Source organism: Mya arenaria, chromosome 2 (genome assembly GCF_026914265.1).
Source record: "Mya arenaria isolate MELC-2E11 chromosome 2, ASM2691426v1".
In the NCBI taxonomy this organism is placed as follows: domain Eukaryota; kingdom Metazoa; phylum Mollusca; class Bivalvia; order Myida; family Myidae; genus Mya; species Mya arenaria.
Genome location: NC_069123.1, coordinates 36,553,340 through 36,575,307, shown reverse-complemented (window position 1 = coordinate 36,575,307; position 21,968 = coordinate 36,553,340). Strand labels below are relative to the sequence as shown.

Below are 21,968 nucleotides of genomic sequence, written 5' to 3'. Positions count from 1 at the left end.
GCCCTGGCGTTTTTTACTATATATACGCTCTTTAGAGGTATAATAATTCGAAAGATACTGCCATCCCATTAGGTAAAAAATGATGTCAGCCAATGTATTATATTTAAGGTTACTTTTTTGTTCGTGTCCGAGTTTCCAGACCATGGTCGATGTGAGATGCTGTATGTATTCTCAACGGACTCAACTTCTTGTTTTTCAAATTACGTATGATTAATACTCGTATTCTTCAAAGAGGACGATCCTGTTACATTGATTGATACTGCCCTTTCTAGGTCACTTAACCTATTTGTTTAGCTATTGGGAGTTAGTTCAAGCTATTGCCAACTAGTCTAAGGTAGTGTAGCCTTTGTGAGCTAGTATGAAATATTGTAAGCGGTTTTGAGATATTGTTAGCTATTGGAAATTAATGTTAGCTATTGTGAAGTATTGTTATCGCATGTAGTCCGCTGTAACCATTAAAAGCCTTTATTGGTCTTGCCGGAGGTACAGAATGTTTGTCCTACCATCTTGATCGTGTCGGATAAGAAAGAAGGGCAATACGTCAACTATTTGAAATAAAATAAACCTCACTAACACTCCGGCCCCAATTTCTCGAATCTTCTTAAGTCCCTTACAACAGGATTAAGCTAAACTCACTAATTTTGTATTCCAATAATTTGCGTAATATTTACTTCTTTAAGAGTTTTATACTTTAAATAGGAAAAATCGTTATGATAATCATTATAAAATATAAACCATTAATCATTAATCAAAATCCAATTCAAGACTGTATTTTGACTTTTTCAATAAAGCTATTTAAGCCCATTAAGGTTAAGAAGTTTCGAGAAATTGGGACCAGAAGGCTACAATTTTACCCGATTAGGTCTTGGTTGATTTCGAATAAAGGCCACATGAATGCAAAACTCACATACCATTCCCATCGATCTCCCTGACTGTCCCGGATCATCCCGGACTGAAGTTTGGCCGATATGGGATCAGATCCGTGTTGGAACCGTGATGGGCCCGGTCTTATTCATTACTGTCCGGGCTGGTTCTGGATTGTCCGAGTTACCACCCCGGCAATTTTAAACAGTTTAAAATGGTCACCTGGTACCGTATGGGACCATCCGGGAGGATTTTACAATTCAGGGTAGTCCGGGACGGTCAGTGTAGCGACCGTGGCCTCTCCGGAAAGGTCCGTAGTGGCCGTGTTGATGCTGGGCGATCCAGCATCTCGTGTTGGACACGAAACACACCGGGCGGTCCGCTTTGGGTCCGGGACAGTCCGTAGCTTATCCGGGATGGGCCGCAACGGTCCGGGATGCCATTAGTGTTGACATCTTGTTGGTCCGTTATGGTTCCGGGACGATCGTGGTGATACCGGGGTAATCCGTGTTGGCTCCGTGCTGATCCGTGATCAAACTTTATTGTACCGTTTTAGTTCCTGGGTTCATCCCCAAAAAATACAGTTGCTTTAAGCCCAAAGTTTAATTGCTTCGAGCCGAAAATCCAAATTCTTCAAGCCTAAAATTCAATTGTTTTAATCCCTAATTCGATTACTTCATGCAAAAAACAACAACAACTGATTTCAGAATGAAGCCTCATTTGCTTCAAGCCCAAACTTCAATTAATTAAGCCCTAAATTCAAGGTCAAGGGCAGCCTTAGGCATATGCTCATATTTGTTTTCAAAGCTTTTGTGACAATGTTCTCATTTTGGTTATCGTGTTACGTTTTGGGAAAGGGCCGTAACTGATGGTGGAAAACCCTTGGCCAAATCTCGTTTTATGTTCTTATTTTACATGAACTTAAACAATGTTACGCTGCACTGATTCCCCTTCTCCGTTGTTGCTTTCTTCACCAAATACTGTGTAATTGTATATACATAATTTAGGAGAAAATTTCAATTGATTCAAGCATGAAATTAATTGCTTCAATTAGGCAAAGCTCACCTTAAGCTGTGTGATACGTATCATAAAGGAACATGATACGATACGTACCTAAAGGCGCTCAATATGGATTGATGCCGAGCTATTTTTTCATTCAATGCATTACCATTATAAACTCATTTGACTTAAATGATAAAAACCAAAAAAATTCAAACGATTTGTGTACAGAGAAAAACAAATTATTAGCGATAATTTGGCGTTTTTACTGGAGATTATGTGGCCACGTAGCTAAAAACCATATTTATAATAATCTAATCTTTTTATCTGTACAAAATATGTTTTTGTTTTCGTTTTGATCATTAAAGTCAAATAAGTTAAACTCGATAATGGATAAAATTGAAAAAATAAATAATTTTGTCAGGAACTTCTATTGTGCGCCTTTAACATAACGAATAAATTGATAAGACACGCCATTGTGTTATCCTTCGTGATATAAAATGTCTAACATGCGTAGCATTTAAAACACTTGAACAAATAAATTTAAACTGGCAAACATACCCACAATGATCTTGAAATAATAAATATGTCATACATCCATGTCTGTATTGATTTCGACACCGTATTCTGAATGGTTTAAGAATAATGAACTTATTGCGATTATTTTTCAGTATTATTATCTCCATTTATAAGTTTATCTTTTTTATGTGTTTTGAAGAAAGTATTATTAACTTATACTTAGTCGCCACCGTTGTCACGATTTTGCGCGAGAGTGTGAGCTTGTGTTTTGCGTGAAACCGGAGAACCCGGAGAATGCCTAATTGTCTGGCATGGTGACCACCAACCTTACTCACAGGCACCCAGGCCGGGAATCGAGCCCTTGACGCCTTGATGGGAAGCGAGTGTGCTTACCACTGGGCTAACCCACTCGTGAACATATGTTTTCTATGACACTCGTGAATTAAAATACGATCTTACACTGAAATAAACAAATATCCTCTTTATCGTCGGTCTACATCAGTTAGAAGAATTTTAACAATTCTTTATAAATCCCTTGAGCGCATCTTTATTCTAAAACGTTTTGATGTACATTGGCAACCTTGTCGTTCGCATAGACCGCTTATAAATATGTCCCCAAGTTCACCAATAAGTATGACTTTTTCACATGTCTATATATACATTTAATTACATGAAAACATCTTTCTTTGATTCCGAGCCTGTAAAGCATGTACCAAATGTTATATCTTACAACGTAATCAAATGCTTTTGAGTAGTCCACAAATCACGTAAGTCATGGAATGATTGTTTCCCATGTTTGAAGTCATTTGAAATTATCGCAAAATAAAAACCATCATGTAGACATAACGAAATGGATAAAACATTGCTTTTAAATATAATATGAAAATTGTTTTACACAAACGATCGCTTTTCTATAATGGTTATTGATATCACTCGTATGACAGGGTCAGAAAATGAACCGGGGCCTTCTGCAGCGAACGCTCTACAACTGATTTTTCGGGGTGGTGATATGGTCTAATTATTTGTCCCCTGTATTAGAAAGTCACAACTAAAGTAGATAATCATACAGCAATAATATGCTAAAAAGGAATTGAAAGTACACATTTAAGGATAATCAGTAATTGGACGTACACAACAATACGAGAAATACTGGTTTGATGTACGCATATGAGGCTTAAATCTCAATTAGCTGCTTAGCTGTTTGAAGGACAGGTTTCAATTAGCTGCGTTTATTGTGTGGTATACATGTGGTCAAATGATGCAATAAATAACTCGGAGTTTTAAAATATTTTATCAACGCAGAGCGCATCGTTGTAGCATTTTATTGTATTGAAACAAAACACACTTGTCCTTAATATACATGCGCACACAAGTAAACGATACAACGTAAAAAACAATAGCTGAAATGAGATTAATTATAAACTTTATAACATCAACTGTTCCTTATTGAATCGAAGCATGTATACTGAAAATGGTCCTCAGTAGAGTTTGATAGTAAACTAACTTTCCTTTCAAGAACCCCAGTGTGGTTAGGTGTTAAGTGTTAATAAACATAAACAATACTTGAGTTAAGTATTACATTAATCTGATAAGTCCAAACAAACCTTTGGTTCTGTAACATATGTAAATAAATAATGAGACCCTTTTTCGGGTCATGGGTTGAAACTAGTTCACCCCAGAAAATTTCATCCTAGTTGATAGTGTGACATTCGGTGGATATCTTCCAAATTTTGAGGAAAGCATACAACGTAGGGTACTTTTTGTAGTACGAGACATTCTGCGCAAAAATACAATAAAATTGCTTCAACAAATCAAGGTGACAAATGCCCAATACTTCGCGTATGTACGTCAGGGTAGGCAAAACATAATTCAGTGGAGATCCAAGGACAAAGTTCCGAGCCAGAAGTGACTGTTCCATTATAGAGAGGGCCATAACAGACTGGTACATATTCGTAGAGCGGGCAATATGGTCACTTCCATATTCGTTAAGCGGGCAATAAGGTGACGTCCATATTTATAGGTCGGATTTATATATGCACAGTCGGGCATTACGGTCAGGTTTAAATATTTACCAGAGAGAGGGAACCACGGTCTGGTCCATATATGCACAGTCGGGCATTACGGTCAGGTTTATATATGCACAGTCGGGCATTACGGTCAGGTTTATATATGCACAGTCGGAAATTGTTTATATATGCACAGTCGGGCATTACGGTCAGGTTTATATATGCACAGTCGGAAATTGTTTATATATGCACAGTAGGGCATTACGGTCAGGTTTATATATGCACAGTCGGGTATTACGGTAAGGTTAATAAATGCACAGTCGGGTATTACGGTCAGGTTTATATATGCACAGTCGGGTATTACGGTAAGGTTAATAAATGCACAGTCGGGTATTACGGTCAGGTTTATATATGCACAGTCGGGTATTACGGTCAGGTTTATATATGCACAGTCGGGTATTACGGTAAGGTTAATAAATGCACAGTCGGGTATAACGGTCAGGTTTATATATGCACAGTCGGGTATTACGGTAAGGTTAATAAATGCACAGTCGGGTATTACGGTCAGGTTTATATATGCACAGCCGGGTATTACGGTCAGGTTTATATATGCACAGTCGGGTATTACGGTCAGGTTTATATATGCACAGTCGGGTATTACGGTCAGGTTTATATATTCACGGTCGGGTATTACGGTCAGGTTTATATATGCACAGTCGGGTATTACGGTCAGGTTAATATATTCACCACAGAGAGGAAACTACGGTCAGGTCAATTTATGCACAGTCGGGTATTACGGTCAGGTTAATAAATGCACTGTCGGGTATTACGGTCAGGTTCATAAATGCACAGCCGGGTATTATGGTAAGGTTAATAAATGCACAGTCGGGTATTACGGTCAGTTTTATATATGCACAGTCGGGTATTACAGTCAGGTTTATATATGCACAGTCGGGTATTACGGTCAGGTTTATAAATGCATTGTCGGGTATTATGGTAAGGTTCATAAATGCACAGCCGGGTATTATGGTAAGGTTAATAAATGCACAGTCGGGTATTACGGTCAGGTTTATATATGCACAGTCGGGTATTACGGTCAGGTTTATATATGCACAGTCGGGTATTACGGTAAGGTTAATAAATGCACAGTCGGGTATTACGGTCAGGTTTATATATGCACAGTCGGGTATTACGGTAAGGTTAATAAATGCACAGTCGGGTATTACGGTCAGGTTTATACATGCACAGTCGGGTATTACGGTCAGGTTTATATATGCACAGTCGGGTATTACGGTCAGGTTTATATATTCACGGTCGGGTATTACGGTCAGGTTTATATATGCACAGTCGGGTATTACGGTCGGGTTAATATATTCACCACAGAGAGGAAACTACGGTCAGATCAATTTATGCACAGTCGGGTATTACGGTCAGGTTAATAAATGCACTGTCGGGTATTACGGTCAGGTTCATAAATGCACAGCCGGGTATTATGGTAAGGTTAATAAATGCACAGTCGGGTATTACGGTCAGTTTTATATATGCACAGTCGGGTATTACAGTCAGGTTAATATATTCACAGTCGGGTATTACGGTCAGGTTTATAAATGCATTGTCGGGTATTATGGTAAGGTTCATAAATGCACAGCCGGGTATTATGGTAAGGTTAATAAATGCACAGTCGGGTATTACGGTCAGGTTTATATATGCACGGTCGGGTATTACGGTCAGGTGTATATATGCACGGTCGGGTATTACGGTCAGGTTAATAAATGCACAGTCGGGTATTACGGTCAGGTTAATAAATGCACAGTCGGGTATTACGGTCAGGTTTATATATGCACGGTCGGGTATTACGGTCAGGTTCACAAATGCACAGTCGGGTATTACGGTAAGGTTAATAAATGCACAGTCGGGTATTACGGTCAGGTTTATATATGCACGGTCGGGTATTACGATCAGGTTTATATATGCACAGTCGGGTATTACGGTCAGGTTTATATATTCACGGTCGGGTATTACGGTCAGGTTTATATATGCACGGTCGGGTATTACGGTCGGGTTTATATATTCACGGTCGGGTATTACGGTCAGGTTTATATATGCACGGTCGGGTATTACGGTAAGGTTAATAAATGCACAGTCGGGTATTACGGTCAGGTTAATAAATGCACAGTCGGGTATTACGGTCAGGTTTATATACGCACGGTCGGGTATTACGGTCAGGTTTATATATTCACAACAGAGAGGAAACTACGGTCAGGTCCATTTATGCACGGTCGGGTATTACGGTCAGGTTTATATATGCACAGTCGGGTATTACGGTCAGGTTTATATATTCACGGTCGGGTATTACGGTCAGGTTTATATATGCACAGTCGGGTATTACGGTCAGGTTTATATATGCACATTCGGGTATTACGGTCAGGTTTATATATTCACGGTCGGGTATTACGGTCAGGTTTATATATGCACGGTCGGGTATTACGGTCAGGTTTATATATTCACAACAGAGAGGAAACTACGGTCAGGTCCATTTATGCACGGTCGGGTATTACGGTCAGGTTTATATATTCACAACAGAGAGGAAACTACGGTCAGGTCCATTTATGCACGGTCGGATATTACGGTCATAACTATATTCGCAGTGAGGGAACTTCGGTCAGGTCTGTATATTCACCACAGAGAGGGAACTTCGGTCAGGTCTGTATATGCACAGTCGGGCATAAGGTTTCTGATTATATTTGCAGAGAGGGAACTACGACCAGGTCCATATATTCGTAGTCGGGAATTATGGTTCTGATTATTTTCGCAGAGAGGGAACTACGGCCAGGCTCATATATGCACACTTAAGCTTACGAGCAGATCTATATATTTACCAGATAGAGGAAATTATGGTCAGGTTTATACTATGCTATCATACAACAAGGTTTATAAAATAATAACACTGCATTCATATCAATATATAAAGATCAGTAGGACAATACGGTTCATCTCGACATTCAAAGAAAATGGAAATATGATCGGCTCAAGATAGGTCTACATACAAAGAGAGAGCACTGCATTCATGTCCACTAAGAAAGAAAGAGCACAGCGTTCATCTCAATATAAATAAAAAGCGAGTGCTTCATTCTGGTACACATAAAAGAGCACTACGTTCAATTCGACTTGCAGAGAGAGAGAGAGAGAGAGAGAGAGAGAGAGAGAGAGAGAGAGAGAGAGATCACATCATTCAGGCTCACATACAAAGAGCGAGCACTACGTTCATTTCCATACACAAAAATAGATCACTACATTCCGGTCCACATACAAAGAGAGAGAGAGAGAGAGAGAGAGAGAGAGAGAGAGAGAGAGAGAGAGAGACAATTATTCCACACACAAAGGGAGAGCACTATTTGAAAATTACATACAAAGAGAGAGAGCACTACTTTCCATTCCACATACAAAGCGCGAGCACTACATTCAGGTCCACATACAAAGGGAGAGCACTACGTTCATGTCCGTATACGTAAAGAGATCACTACATTCCGGTCCACATACAAAGAGAGAGAGAGAGAGAGAGAGAGAGAGAGAGAGAGAGAGAGAGAGAGAGAGAGAGAGAGAGAGAGAGAGAGATATAGAGAGAGAGAGATTGAGAGCACTACTTTCAATTATTCCACACACAAAGGGAGAGCACTATTTCAAAATAACATACAAAGAGAGAGAGCACTACTTTCCATTCCACATACAAAGCGCGAGCACTACATTCAGGTCCACATACAAAGGGAGAGCACTACGTTCATGTCCGTATACGTAAAGAGATCACTACATTCCGGTCCACATACAAAGAGAGAGAGAGAGAGAGAGAGAGAGAGAGAGAGAGAGAGAGAGATTGAGAGCACTACTTTCAATTATTCCACACACAAAGGGAGAGCACTATTTGAAAATTACATACAAAGAGAGAGAGCACTACTTTCCATTCCACATACAAAGCGCGAGCACTACATTCAGGTCCACATACAAAGGGAGAGCACTACGTTCATGTCCGTATACGTAAAGAGATCACTACGTTTAGGTCCACAAAACAGAAAGGACCTTACATCGACGACTACGATCGGGTCTATATACGGGGTTATGGTCTACGTCAGGGCGGCCAATAAGGTCATGTCCATTTGAATACAGCGGGCAAAACGGAGAGAGTACACGACCATACACATAGAATGGGCAATACCATCAGTTCCATACTCATAGAGCGGGCATTACGGCCAGGTTTATATGCATAGAGCAGGTATTACAGTAACCTCAATACACATAGAGCGGATACCACGTACATATTTATACAAAGATCGAGCACTGCACTTCATGACAACTGTAATAGTCATCCAGATCAGCACGTATCAGTATTACATGTACGTTTTCACTATGACTATAATTATATGTACTTTATCATAAAATATAACTCCTTTTGTCTTCTTCAGTCGAGTAGACCCTACCATTTCTTGGACAGACAGAGTCAATATGTCCATCACTAAAATCACCATTTCTTAACTAGGACTCTTCTAAGTAGCTATCATACATATTTTACTCTTTCATGGTACTTCCCACTCGTTGATATAGTTCGTGGATTTTTGGATTGCTAACGTCGAGGGACTATTTCGATGTGATTTCTAGCACTCCACCTTTGCTGGCCCCTGTTCAGGCGCAGGGGCAACCTTGTTGGTGTTTGGGGCCGTCACTACTGTTGTTTCGGTAGTCTGATTTGCATTTTTCGTCTGAAATAAATTTAAACACAGAAGTGAATCTAAATATTGTTCCAGTCTTCAGTCCAGTTCTTCAAAGAGGCTTGCGATTACCACAAATACAAGAAAGAAAACTGCAATAAGTTGAAGTAACACACGCAAAAAGTAACTCTTTAACATCTTTAACTACCTATTTTCTCTATCATTCTCTGCCAAGTTTATTTCCCCATTCACTTGGTATACAAAGGTGCAATTTGATAAGAAATCTTCAATAGTTTTTACATTATAGTGCGCAACCCTCGCACGCGTCTTGTACCAAGAAGACGAGTTCAAGTTCTTGTCTCACGGGTCGTGCACATCAGGTTATTTATTGAAGAACCAGACTACACTACGGTATATGTCGCCATGCATTTGAAAAAGGAGACGCAGTCATTATCATCGCTAAATAACATAATATTTATAGAAACACTAGTCCACAATGAAAAAAGCAACTGTTTATCAACAGCATATTCGTCAGAATATTTTGAGACTGATTTTTTAACGTAACTGAGCAAACTTTGTTAAGAATTTCGCAGATATTTGTGACAAGGAAAATCAATATCAAACAAATAAGTAACAAAAGAATAAAGCCAGTGTTGCATGTATAGGTTTTTTAACATCCATTATTTTAGAATGTATTTATTAGGATGCGTGTATATATGATGTCGGATTTAGAATGTATTCCATGTATAGAAGTTTTATAATGAACAAGATTACAGACTTTGAGAACAAGTTCTTGAGGACTTTTATATCATGTTCTGGTACATTCTTATTCTTTTCGTATTCAGTATATTAGGGCAATCTTATCTGATCTGGTTAACATTTAAGTTCCTATTAAAGCTTTACGATTGCTAGAAAGACCCTCCATTGGCGCATAACGCCATCTAATTTCACATTGTTTACAAATATCAAGGCAGCGGAATTGATTTTTTTCTCTTTTTTGTCTTTTGTTTGTTCATAGTGTATTGCTGTTTATCTTTGTAAAAGTGGAGAATTTCACAGGCTCATTTGAGGCAATCAGGGTCCGCCGCGCGTACTGGCTATTACTTAAGCAAATGATAATAATAGTATACTACAAATTATAAAAGATGTTTTTTGGTAATCGAATATTCTGATATACGATTGAAAGAATTACAACTGCTAATAGAGCATTCTTTCTCGGAGCCAAATATACTCTGTAAAATGCTTTATGAAATTGTAATCTAGCGGAATGGATTTAGGCCCAATATTACTAAAAACAAATTTGCAAATTTTGTAAGAATTAAAGGCCCCTAAAGCACAAAGGTTTTAATATTCCAAAATAGGCAAGGACGAACCCCTGTGATTTGAGTTAACGTTGCAGACGACAAAAATGCCAATACTAATATGTTGATAGAGGATCCATATTTCTGGCCCGCGGCATATACTGTCGTCCATGAACGTCTAATAGAAGCTTTTGAAACGTTGAAACAGGCCACGATTCAAACTAACAGGACAAGAGGTCAATAACGGGCACGCGTCCATTCAGGTGGCTATTTTTGTATCACAAATGTCATTTGATTGCTTTACATATTGTGAAACAATTAGAGGAGCATGCAACAAATGTTTCTACCCATAGGCCAACAATGTGTAAGTTAAGCGTTCCAATAAACAGGTTCTGACTTCTTTTAAAATTGAGACTAGTCATCAAATGACTCAACGTCAAACAAAACAGTATCGATATTTATACGAAATTCCTAGAAAACACTGAGGTCGTGCATTTTGCACAAGAACTACCCATAGTTTCCACATCAGACATTGACATTCTCTAATCGGGCATTGATGTGATAGTGAAACTAACCACTGACTTGTTAATAGCCACACTAAAATTTAAACCGCTTATAAAATCATATTGGAATGAAAATCTAAAAACAATTCACAACAAGATGGAAGTTGCGTTTGCTTGGCTAACCGTTGAAAAGCCCCGTGACGTCACTTCCAGAAGGTACAAACATAAAACACAGTTAAAAGCATTACTATAAGTATGCATACAGTTTCCGAATATCTATCGATATGGTTACATCAGTTCTTAAACACATAAAAAAGAAAGCTTGTTAATATGATAATCTGTTTTATGAAAACTGCATCCACAGCGGGAATCTCTTAATTAAATGCATAACGAAATTGTTTAATCATATGTTACAATTCTCCGAATACTAAAATAATTGAAGAAGGTTGTGATCAAAGTTCTGTCCAAGGGATGCAACAAAATACAATTTGACCCGTCAATTTACAGAGCTATCTCCCGTTGTTCTAAAATGTTGACATTTTTTTCAGTTCTAAACATCTAAATCTCTCTCAAGGTGGCTTTCAAATGAAGATAAAAATACAACGAAGTCGTTTATGTTATGTGAATATGTAAATTCATTTACTACGCCAAAGAGATTAACTCGAAACTATTATACATGTTTTCTTGACTCCAAACACGCCTTCGATCATCACACTTTGTTTCTCTGAAATGTACAGAGCCGGAGTTGATATTTCTCTATTGAGAATATTAAAATCGTTATTTGAAATGTTTTACAGTTGTGTCAAAACAAACGGATCTTCATCTGAAGGGTTCCAAATTCAACATGGCACTCGTCAAGGCCAATGATCTAGTCCGCAATTTTATTCCCTCTTTTTAATGGATTATTGCATGCAACAGAGGCTTTAAGAAACAAAAATGGTGTACACATGCCTTACATCAGCTGACGATATAGTCATTTTTTTTTCTAATGTGAAAGGGACCTGGACAAACTTTTAGATGTATGTCGTTACTATGTCGGAAAAGTAAGATATTACTATAATCCATCAAAATGTACAGTTTTACTATTTTATGATAAGAATAATAGATTCATGACATAGAAACACACGGCCGATCAGTTAATTGATTAATCAGATTCGAAAAACCACCTTTGAGTACACAGTAAACTATATTTAAATGGCAATGAAAACATTACAGAAAACTTCCAGTATCTTAGAAAACGTTTTCCACTGTGATAAACGGTGAAAACGGAATAAACCCAATCACCTCAAAACGAGCGAAGGTACTCTAAGCCGCTCTAAACGGGAGCGAACTCTTGAGCGGTGTCACTTAGCACCAGTTGCTCTCATTGGAAAGAGTCCACCGACAAGTGGATCCAAGACGTCCTCAAAGACACACAGGGTCATGGCACTCAGTTGTCTTGGAATCCAACCAATTTTAATTATCATTGATTCGAAAAACAAACAAACAACATTTTAGTATTCTAGGCAAATATGAACTCAGATAATACCTTATATTTTTTTTTAATCTTCCAAATTTCCAAACAAATGTGTGTGGAAAATAATTAACTATAATCAGCTATTGAAAAAACATTTTACAAAATCGGGGAAAATAAGAACATGCGATGATGAAAACCTCTTAATATTCATCAACTTCTCAGTTTAGAACATGCAATGTTTCTCAATATACGACTTATTATGCAAATTACTTCCAATGACATAAAACATCACATGCAATTATTGTGATGCAGTTATACATGTTTTTTTGCATAAGGTGTTCTTTTATCCATATTTTGAAAATGAATAATTCCGACTATGTTCCAAACTTATAAACCTTTTAGGTGAAGAACACTTCACGCTTGGGTTGATCAAATCCGAAACACTGACTAATTGCGATCTAAAGAGGATTAACCGATCACTAATGAATGTCGAATTCAGGGTTTTATTATTGTATCAAATTCTGCGTAAACACATAAGTTGAAGATATGTGCCATTGTAACAAGAACACAATGAGTATTTAAACTATCTATACAAACAGATCATAAGCGTTTGTTACCGTCAAAACGCGAGATTCAATGGTTTGTTTGTATAAATCCTTATGTGTTTATATGTGTCCGCAATGTTTGTTTTTCTATGTAATTTATTTTGTATATATTGGTAGTGCTATAACAGTTTTAACCTATGGAGGATAAATAACAAGCTGAACAAAATTAAGCATTATTTCGGACACTCAATACTCGTAGAAATGTTTTTTTTTGAAGGGGCACTACACTACAGATGCGATATTAAAGATCCACTATTACTCCCAAGTAAGATTTAACACATTTAATGCAATTGATTTAATATCACAAAACGGATGACGAAATGTCGAAAACAGTGGTTTTTATGATGGATACCGAGTTTAATTTAAAAGAAATGTGCAGAAAACACGGTATTGCTACCTTATAATATGATAGAAGATCACAGTAAATCTTTAAGCATTCACCAATCATTTAATTTATTTTTTTGCGTTTTCGGCTATTAAATACACGGTTACAGTATTGTTAATAATAATTTATATTTCACATAAATGCATTATTTAGTAAGCAGTTGAGGGTGAATCACTAAAAAATAAAAGGGTTTTTAAATGTGTATGTATTGATTTTGAATAAGTGTGTCACTTTAATTTAATGTTATCATTGCAATGTTTTTTAATGACAATAACATGTCTTATACTGTAAACGCCAATATGATGAAATGTTTTAATTCTTATTAAAGAAATGCATCGTATAAACTGTATAAGTGCGGTTTTCAAGATACATTACTTATAATAATAATAATAATAATAATAATAATAATAATAATAATAATAATAATAATAATAGATATATATCAAAAAGTTATATCATGTGTTAAATCATGATCATCATTTTATGATATTTCGACTTTAGGGTCGGTCTCCATCAATGGGAAGTTATATCATGTGTTAAATCATGATCATCATTTTATGATATTTCGACTTTAGGGTCGGTCTCCATCAATGGGAAGTTATATCCCCTTTGTTATTTTCACTCAATGTTGAAGTTCTAGTGCTGTACAGTTACAACACATTGTAGACACTAGCTCGGCAATTAATTTCTTAATATTGTTATAATTTGTAGATGACATGACCATTGTAATCAAAATAACTGACGGAATTATACGGCATTTTGATTTTAGAATATTGTAATACCTATTAGGGTTTATCAGTTAATTCACTAAGTAATAAAATTACGGAATTTCGACAAAGGGGAGAACTATTGCCCAAAGGAAAAATGGACCTGTGTTAAACTACACTGGACATTATGTTTTAAACCAAGAAAATTCAATTGGCAAACACTTAAAATCTCTGACTTTATAACTATCTAAATGCCATAGTTAAAACATAAAACCAAATATACTGTGTTTGCTATGTTATGCTTATGTTGCGCCAATCTTGATTAATTATCCGAAATATGGGGAAATACCGTGTCGAAAGAAATTTAAAAAAAAAAACCCCAAAACATTTAAGTGTTTTAAAACGTCTGTGAAATGTTTGGAACAATGTATGTATTTCTGTATTGGTTTGTATGTGTTCATAGAGTTACTAAATACAAAGAAGACACGAATTTATAAAAGTTTATTTGTCAAAAAAAGGCAACTTAGAATGTTGCGTTAAAATGATATTTTGTTCATCCACACCTAATTTGATCATGGCCATATAATAGTTTATGTTTCAAATTTTGTATTACCTGTGCATCTACCATGTTTGTTTTTGTAGGTTATATATTTGGGGTTACAGAGGTGACGTTCATTGTACCAGTCTAAAAGAATTATGTGTTCTGCTGTGCTCTTACTCACGCTTCTTCTTCTTCTTACTTAACTAAGGTTACTCGTATATTAAATATTAGAAACGTTTTGAAATTAAAATGTGTCAAAACGTTGCTACCTAGCACCATTGCAATTTTACGAGTAGCACGGCATATGAACTTAATGCAACATTCAGTCCTTTTCTTAGATTTGACCACGGAAAAATCTTAACCATACTTTTGGGTGAGCTTTATTGTTAGGACCTAATTCTCTATAGCGAAATATGCCATCATTGGTCGGTTACGTCGCAAATATCGGTAAACCACTTGTTTGATGTCGTTCATTTGTCTCTTGTTGAGGTTGAGCTGCATACAACATATCGGTAACTGTCGAATCATTGTATCAGTTAAGGCCCAATATGCACCGCGTTACCATATGTAAGCTGAAGGCATCATTCAGCAGAACCCGATTAAATTTGCAATGAAGCAGAACGGAAAAAACCGTAAATAATTCGCAACTATCGACGCCGCCGAAATCATGAAGACTCGAACAATCTCTGACAAGGGATGGCAAGCCTGATTTTGCTCATTTCAGTCGATTTCCGTACCTGGACGTTAAGGTTACGTCTTGATGTTTGTCATTCAAGTCGAACTACTTCCATAACATGGAGAGGAGGCTAAACAAACGGAAAAGATAAAACATGTTGAGGGCATGCTCGTGAATCCCCATCTTGAAACTTTGAACGTTGAGCTTTTCTAACACGTATATGTGCCTAAATTATGACGTGAAATATTACAAACAAATCCATTTTCAGATATATTTAACTCTACCCATAGGGTGGTAAGGAACGGAAGGGAAGCGAGACACACGGCTTACAAAACTACACATGTACTTTGGATGTGAAGTTGCCATATCTAGACCAGACTCCTATCTTCAACACGAGGAAGATAATGGAAAGGAGTGAAAAGACAAAAAGGTTGTGAAACGAAGAAAAGAAGAGATTGCTTGTAAGAACGTACATGTGTGAGCGAGGAAATAAGATAATGAGAACGTGTCAAGATTGTTAGACCGTAACATTGCCTGATAAATGGTTGTGGTGCCTTCTTTTCTGAAATACATTTTGGACTTTGGAAAAAATGAGACGAGGAAGAAAATATGGGTATCAGTTTGAACATGAGTAGAGAAGAAGAAATTTCAAGCAAGAAGGAAAAAACCCATTAGAACATGATTTCCATTGCGAACCTGCGCGTTGGAGGCTGCGGGGGCCGTCTTGTCATCGAGATCCGACTCCTTAGAGGACTGTTCTTTTTCTTCTTCCCGCTTTACAAGTTTGTTCCGGATACTCTCGCATGGAAGCGCCTGAAACATTATAACATTTCTTACATTATTGTATGGGTTGACATACATTGTAGCAAATGTGTTTGGTGAAAAAATGTTGTTGTTTTTTCACTTAAGTTGTCAAAACAATAATTGGGCTTTCGTTTCTATTGTTCCATGTTGGTAAAAACATTTGAAAAACATCCGTTAAAAGCCTATTTAAAAAGGAAATATCGCATCGAAATTCTAGTGTCTATTTTGAATATTTAATGTAAAATATAATTATTTAAAGAAAAGACGAAAATTCTTTAACATTTAAGATTTTATGCAAAGCATCTATCCGTCATTCTAAGTTTCAATGCATAATTTTATTTCTATTACCCAAATTTTAAAAATAATGTGTACTAAAAATGTTTTGCTTTAGAGAAACACATCTGCGACTGACAAATTTAAACTCACTTACTTATTATTACAAACACTTTAATACAAGCTACTGTCCATTAATAGTTTTCTTTAGATTATCAATCATTGCAAATTTGCTATGTCGTGAACAATTTCCCGGATAAAAGATCGTGAATGAACCTGACTCTGTCGGCGTGAGAACAGACATCCAATTACTTCATCAAGAGGCATTGCGTGATGTACGGTCAATACACAATAATTCCGCTTCATTATCAGACTCAGCCATTCTATATATTTGCAGATTTTAAGATACAATCGTACTTGTAAAATTTCGGAAAGCTCTGACGAGGTTAAGACTTTCATCATATTAGACTAGAAATCGAGGCCGGTCGATGGCATAAACCTGAATATATGCCTGTTAATGAAAGAAAAATAATAAATGTAATATTCTCAAAGATGAGTTTCATTTCTGGTTAGAATGCATCAGTAAATATTATTGGAAAATAACAAATGTACTGAAATTTGTTGAACTTATTGCCAGTGATAGGAAAGCTACATGAAGAAAATTATCGATATATGTACATAAAGCTTTTGAATTAAGAAATACATTTATTTATATCTATAATCAGCTATTGAAAAACATTTTACAAAATCGGGGAAAATAAGAACAGGCGATGATGAAAACCTCTTAATATTCTCACCATTTTTCATCAACTTCTCAGTTTAGAACATGCAATGTTTCTCAATATAAGGCTTATTATGCAAATTACTTCTAATGACATACAACATCACATGCAATTATTGTGATGCAGTTATACATGTTTTTTTGCATAAGGTGTTCTTTTATCCATATGTTGAAAATAAATAATTCCGACTATGTTCCAAACTTATAAACCTCTTAGGTGAAGAACACTTCACGCTTGGGTTGATCAAATCTGGAACACTGACTAATTGAGATCAGTGATAGGAAAGCTACATGTAGAAAAGTATCGATATATGTACATAAAGCTTTTGAATACATTTATTTATATCTAACATATCTAATAAATTGACCTCTTTATAGCAACCACTGTCACCTCACTGTGGTAATATTATATATATTTAAGTTTGTATAATATAATAATCTAGTGTTTATTTTAATATCAAATGCATTTTGTATTGCTGTAATGCGTATATAATTATAACAATTGATGTAAAAGTTTATGTTAAAGTAAGTATAAGCCCGTACCGCATAGAACGCCTTGCGGAACTGTTTGTTGGTACCAACGTAGATGATAGGATTCCAGACGATCTGGGACTTGGCGGCAGCGGCCGGCAATTCCGTGAAGAAGAGCGGTATGGAGTCGGGGTCGCCGAACGCTTGGATCAGAGAGACGACAGTGTAGGGCGTCCACACAGCCCAGTAAACAGCTGTAAAGAGGGAGGTCGTCATGCACGATTGATTTGTATTAAGAAATCTAAAATAACATAAATGGCGTCAGTTACGTTATATTTTATTTTTGGCCTACGAACCAACATGAAGAACAATATATGCAAGATGACTAAATGCCTTACCGAAAACCACTAAAAAAGTTAACATACAGTCATGTTGACTTTCTTTTGCATTGGATAGGAATTTATTTGTGTATAAATAACTTATTTATAAAAAAATACTTCCCAATCCACGCCGGGCGATACCTTAAAGGGGCTATACTCCGTATGATGAAATAGGGGAAAAAAAGAAAATTGTCGAAAACTGACATAAACTTGGTATCGATGTGTACAATGCATTGAAACTTACTAACTGAAGTACCACATAGTTTACAATTAGTTTATTTTTTTGCAGGTTTTTCTTATTTTTCCATTAAAAAGATTACTAGGTATGTCTACCTAGTAGAATTCATTTCTTTTGCGTGATTGGCTAGTCGATGTTATCACGTGATATTACCAAGATAGGTATTAAGCTTAAATATTCCAACTGTTTAGGGTAAGCTTTCGTAGCACAGTGGATACAATACTGATATTATATTCTCAAAACATAATTCTACATGTATTTTCATCATTAGGCATACACTATGAAAATTGTTTACAATTTTGACAGCTTTGGGGAGGGATATATATGTTTGTTTAGTTTACCACGCCAACGGGAAATTCACGAAGTCGGACCCAGAGTATTAGTCTTTGTGGGCCATTTTCAGTGTGTGTATACCACGTAATAAATTGCGTAATAAATGCTACGTCGGAAGGCAACATTTTGCTTCGAATGAAGACTTTAAACAAAGATAACTTCCCTATTTCTTCACCATTTTAAACGAAACAAAGCGCAGTCTACGCCTCTTACGGAGCCCCGCATTCCGTCTTCTACCAGAGTTTGATTGAGAGTTTAGTTTCTAAAAACACTTCGACAAACCTTTTCACAAAACTAATCACCTTATCAAACTCCATAAATAAAACGAAGGCGGGGCTCTTTAAACGACATAGACTGCCCTTTGTTTCATTTAAAATGGTGTAGTAAAAGAAAAGTTATCTTTGATTTAAGTCTTCATTTTAAGTAAAATATTGCCTTCCGACGTAGCATATATGACGTGATTTATCACGTGGTATACACACACTGATACTGCACAAGCAGGATGTAACCCCTGTTTGAGCTTCTCTGTGTTTTTTTTAACGTACATCAGTGTATAAAACTGTCAGACGGGATCCCCGTATAACGTCTCTTCCGGTAGACGGTTATTTCTGTTAGTGCCGAGGCAGGGTAGCGAACCTGCGACCGCTATATTGACAGTCAAGTATCTCACAACTAGACCACGAATCAGTCACACATTCTACATTCGCGTTTTATGGTATTGCCTGACAATCATTGTGTAGCCTGATCGACGTCTGCGAAACTTTTGTAATTTCCCTTGGTAGTTCATGACACAGGTTTGAACGACTCGTAAACTTTAGATTACTGGCAAAAACTGTACTCAAGGTGAATGTTGCATGGTTTTGGCCCCCTTCTATATGCAAAATAAACATGTTTGAATTGAAATGTCGGGATTGTGTGTGTGGTTTGATGGTATTTATGAGCATTTTCCTCCCACCGGGACGGTAGGTAATTATGTATAACACACGGATGTTTGGTTTTAATATAATTGGGTAATTAGAAATTTGATCCGAGATGTTGTATTCCACTTGAGTGGATATTTTTATTCGAGTTTCACAAGACGTCCGACGAGGAAAATCAAGATCTTCTAAAATTCACAAGATTTGAATACGACATTCCGGATCGAAACGCAATTCTAATAATCCTTTTACTATAAACATTACTGCTTTAAATCTCTTAGAAGACACATGCTGTAATTTTAAATGTCATTCTAATGATGCACAGTTTTGTTTCTTTGACGTAATTTATCGCAATCATATTGTATGACCTGGCGTCAGCAGAGTGGAAAACGAAAACGGTCTAGGGTATTTTGCGATATGTATTGCGAGATTGGGGGCGTGCCGAAAAAAACAACTCAACGCTTCAGCGTGTTGGGATTTGACGGGCATAGCGCTGATGGTGAAGGGTTGATGGGTTAAACACAGCTCATGAAAAACCCAGCAGTTGGTCATGAGTTGAATCAGTATGGGAAGTTGATGACGCAGCTAAAAAGCGTTTGAGCGGAGCTAAAGGGTGATTGGATGGTAAAGCGGGTACGCACCACACATGATGACACAGGTCTTGAGCATGCGCTTCTCTAGCTTCAGGTTTTTCCGGGCCATTCGGCTCTTCATGTCCCATACCATGTTCTTGTTCACCGACCTTACCTGAACAAACATAATCAAGAACTAACTTATTCATTCATCTCAAATATTGATCGTAAGAAGTCATTGGCCAAAGTCCTACCACAGTTATTAGAATGCAGATTTATTTATAGATTTGCTTACATTTTTGTTTTGTTTATTTTTCATTCATTGCTTTTCAATTGTTTTCATATTCTTCAAACTTATTACATTTATATAAAATTTTGTTCAACATTTTCTAACGTTCGTTTGTATCATTGTGCCAACATGCAAATAAGCGAACTAGCTATGAACCAGTTACTATCTGGTGCGTTTAATGGATTTTATATAAAAAAATAAATGCAAATGGTATACATACGGTCATAAACACGTGGTAGTAGCTGTATATCATGACGCCCATGGGTACAACGAAACAGAATATGAAGATGGCGATCACGTAGCTGGTATTACTTAAACTCTTGTCCTCCCAATGAAGCCCGCAGAACACCCCGGGAGCCTCGAGCCCATAACTGCTCCAACCAAGGAACGGCATCAGCGCCCAGAAAAACGAAATCCCGAAACAGACGGCCACGCTAAGGAAGGCAACCTTTTTTGTGATCTTAGGGGAGAGAAGAGGCTTAGCGATGACGATGTAGCGGTCCACGCTGACGGCCATAAGAAGATACATCTGGGACAAGCCCAGAAAGTAGACAACAAAGCCCTCCCAGTAGCAGAAATATTCGCCAGCGAACCAACCTCCGTGTAGTGCGCTTGTAAAGGCAAGCGGGTTGCCCAGACACGCCATGCCAAAATCCCCGAACGCGACCCCTAGGATGAATATGTTCGTCGGTGACAACAATTTTTTGTTCTTGAAAAAAGTAAACATTACCAGAATATTTTCTATGAAGCCCAAAATGCCGACGCACATGAGAAAGGCACCAACCATCTGATGTCCCCATCTTGGGTACTCTAGACGCTTTATTTCTAAAGGCGTAAGCCCCTCGTAGGGATCCCCTGACTGGTCCGTCTCATTTAGCAACATTTCAGATTTTTGGCGCTGTATGTCCAATTAATAGAAACAAATACTATGACACTAGAAAGAGAGTTTGTTTTTCACATTGCGTTTCCTCCATGCAATTAAAGAAAAGTTTCTGTCTAAGCCAGTCCGGTAACTTGAGAATGCGCGAACATATTTTCCATTTTGGGTTTATATATGGATTAAACACAGGTTCACAGTTTCTGCCGAGTCAATTCACCTGAAGAAACTAATTCTGCCCAAATGGATTCATCTTACTGATGGATGTGAACGTAATTAATTCACAGACCACGCACCAAGAGTCTCCATTTAGTGCGAGATTCAATCAACTAATGTACACTCGAAAACCAGATACACGCTCACATATTCAGTCAAAGAAACAATTCGAATTTCCATTTCTCTTAGAAAAAAATCTCGCACATATATAGACAAACTTTCCAGATGTACCAACAACATATACGTAGGCTGGAACCGAATACCAATAGTATTATGACACAGTTACAACGATATTATATATATAGCTTTAAAAATTGAAGTACACAATAGTAGGATTACTATTAATTCAAGCTTTACAATGGTAGGAGAACAATTGATTGGAGGTATACAATGGTAGGAGAACTATTGATTGGAGGTATACAATGGTAGGAGTACTATTAATTGGAGGAACACATAGTTGGATAACAAGTATTTGAAGGTATACAATGGTAGGAGAACTATTAATTGGAGGAACACATAGTTGGATAACAAGTATTTGAAGGTATACAATGGTAG

General features: G+C 37.0%; 1 protein-coding gene across 1 annotated transcript; it reads right to left on the bottom strand.

Annotated features, from left to right (window-relative positions):
- Positions 1 to 9,034: 9,034 nt before the first annotated feature.
- Positions 9,035 to 20,618, bottom strand: LOC128214667 (visual pigment-like receptor peropsin). The gene is made up of 5 exons (XM_052921259.1): positions 20,541 to 20,618; positions 20,101 to 20,206; positions 17,664 to 17,845; positions 15,959 to 16,075; positions 9,035 to 9,139 (listed from the first exon to the last, which is right to left on the bottom strand). The coding sequence occupies exons 1-5, from the start codon at positions 20,580 to 20,582 to the stop codon at positions 9,035 to 9,037; spliced, it is 552 nt and encodes a 183-aa protein (XP_052777219.1). The 5' UTR covers positions 20,583 to 20,618.
- Between the last annotated feature and the right edge of the window lie 1,350 nt (positions 20,619 to 21,968).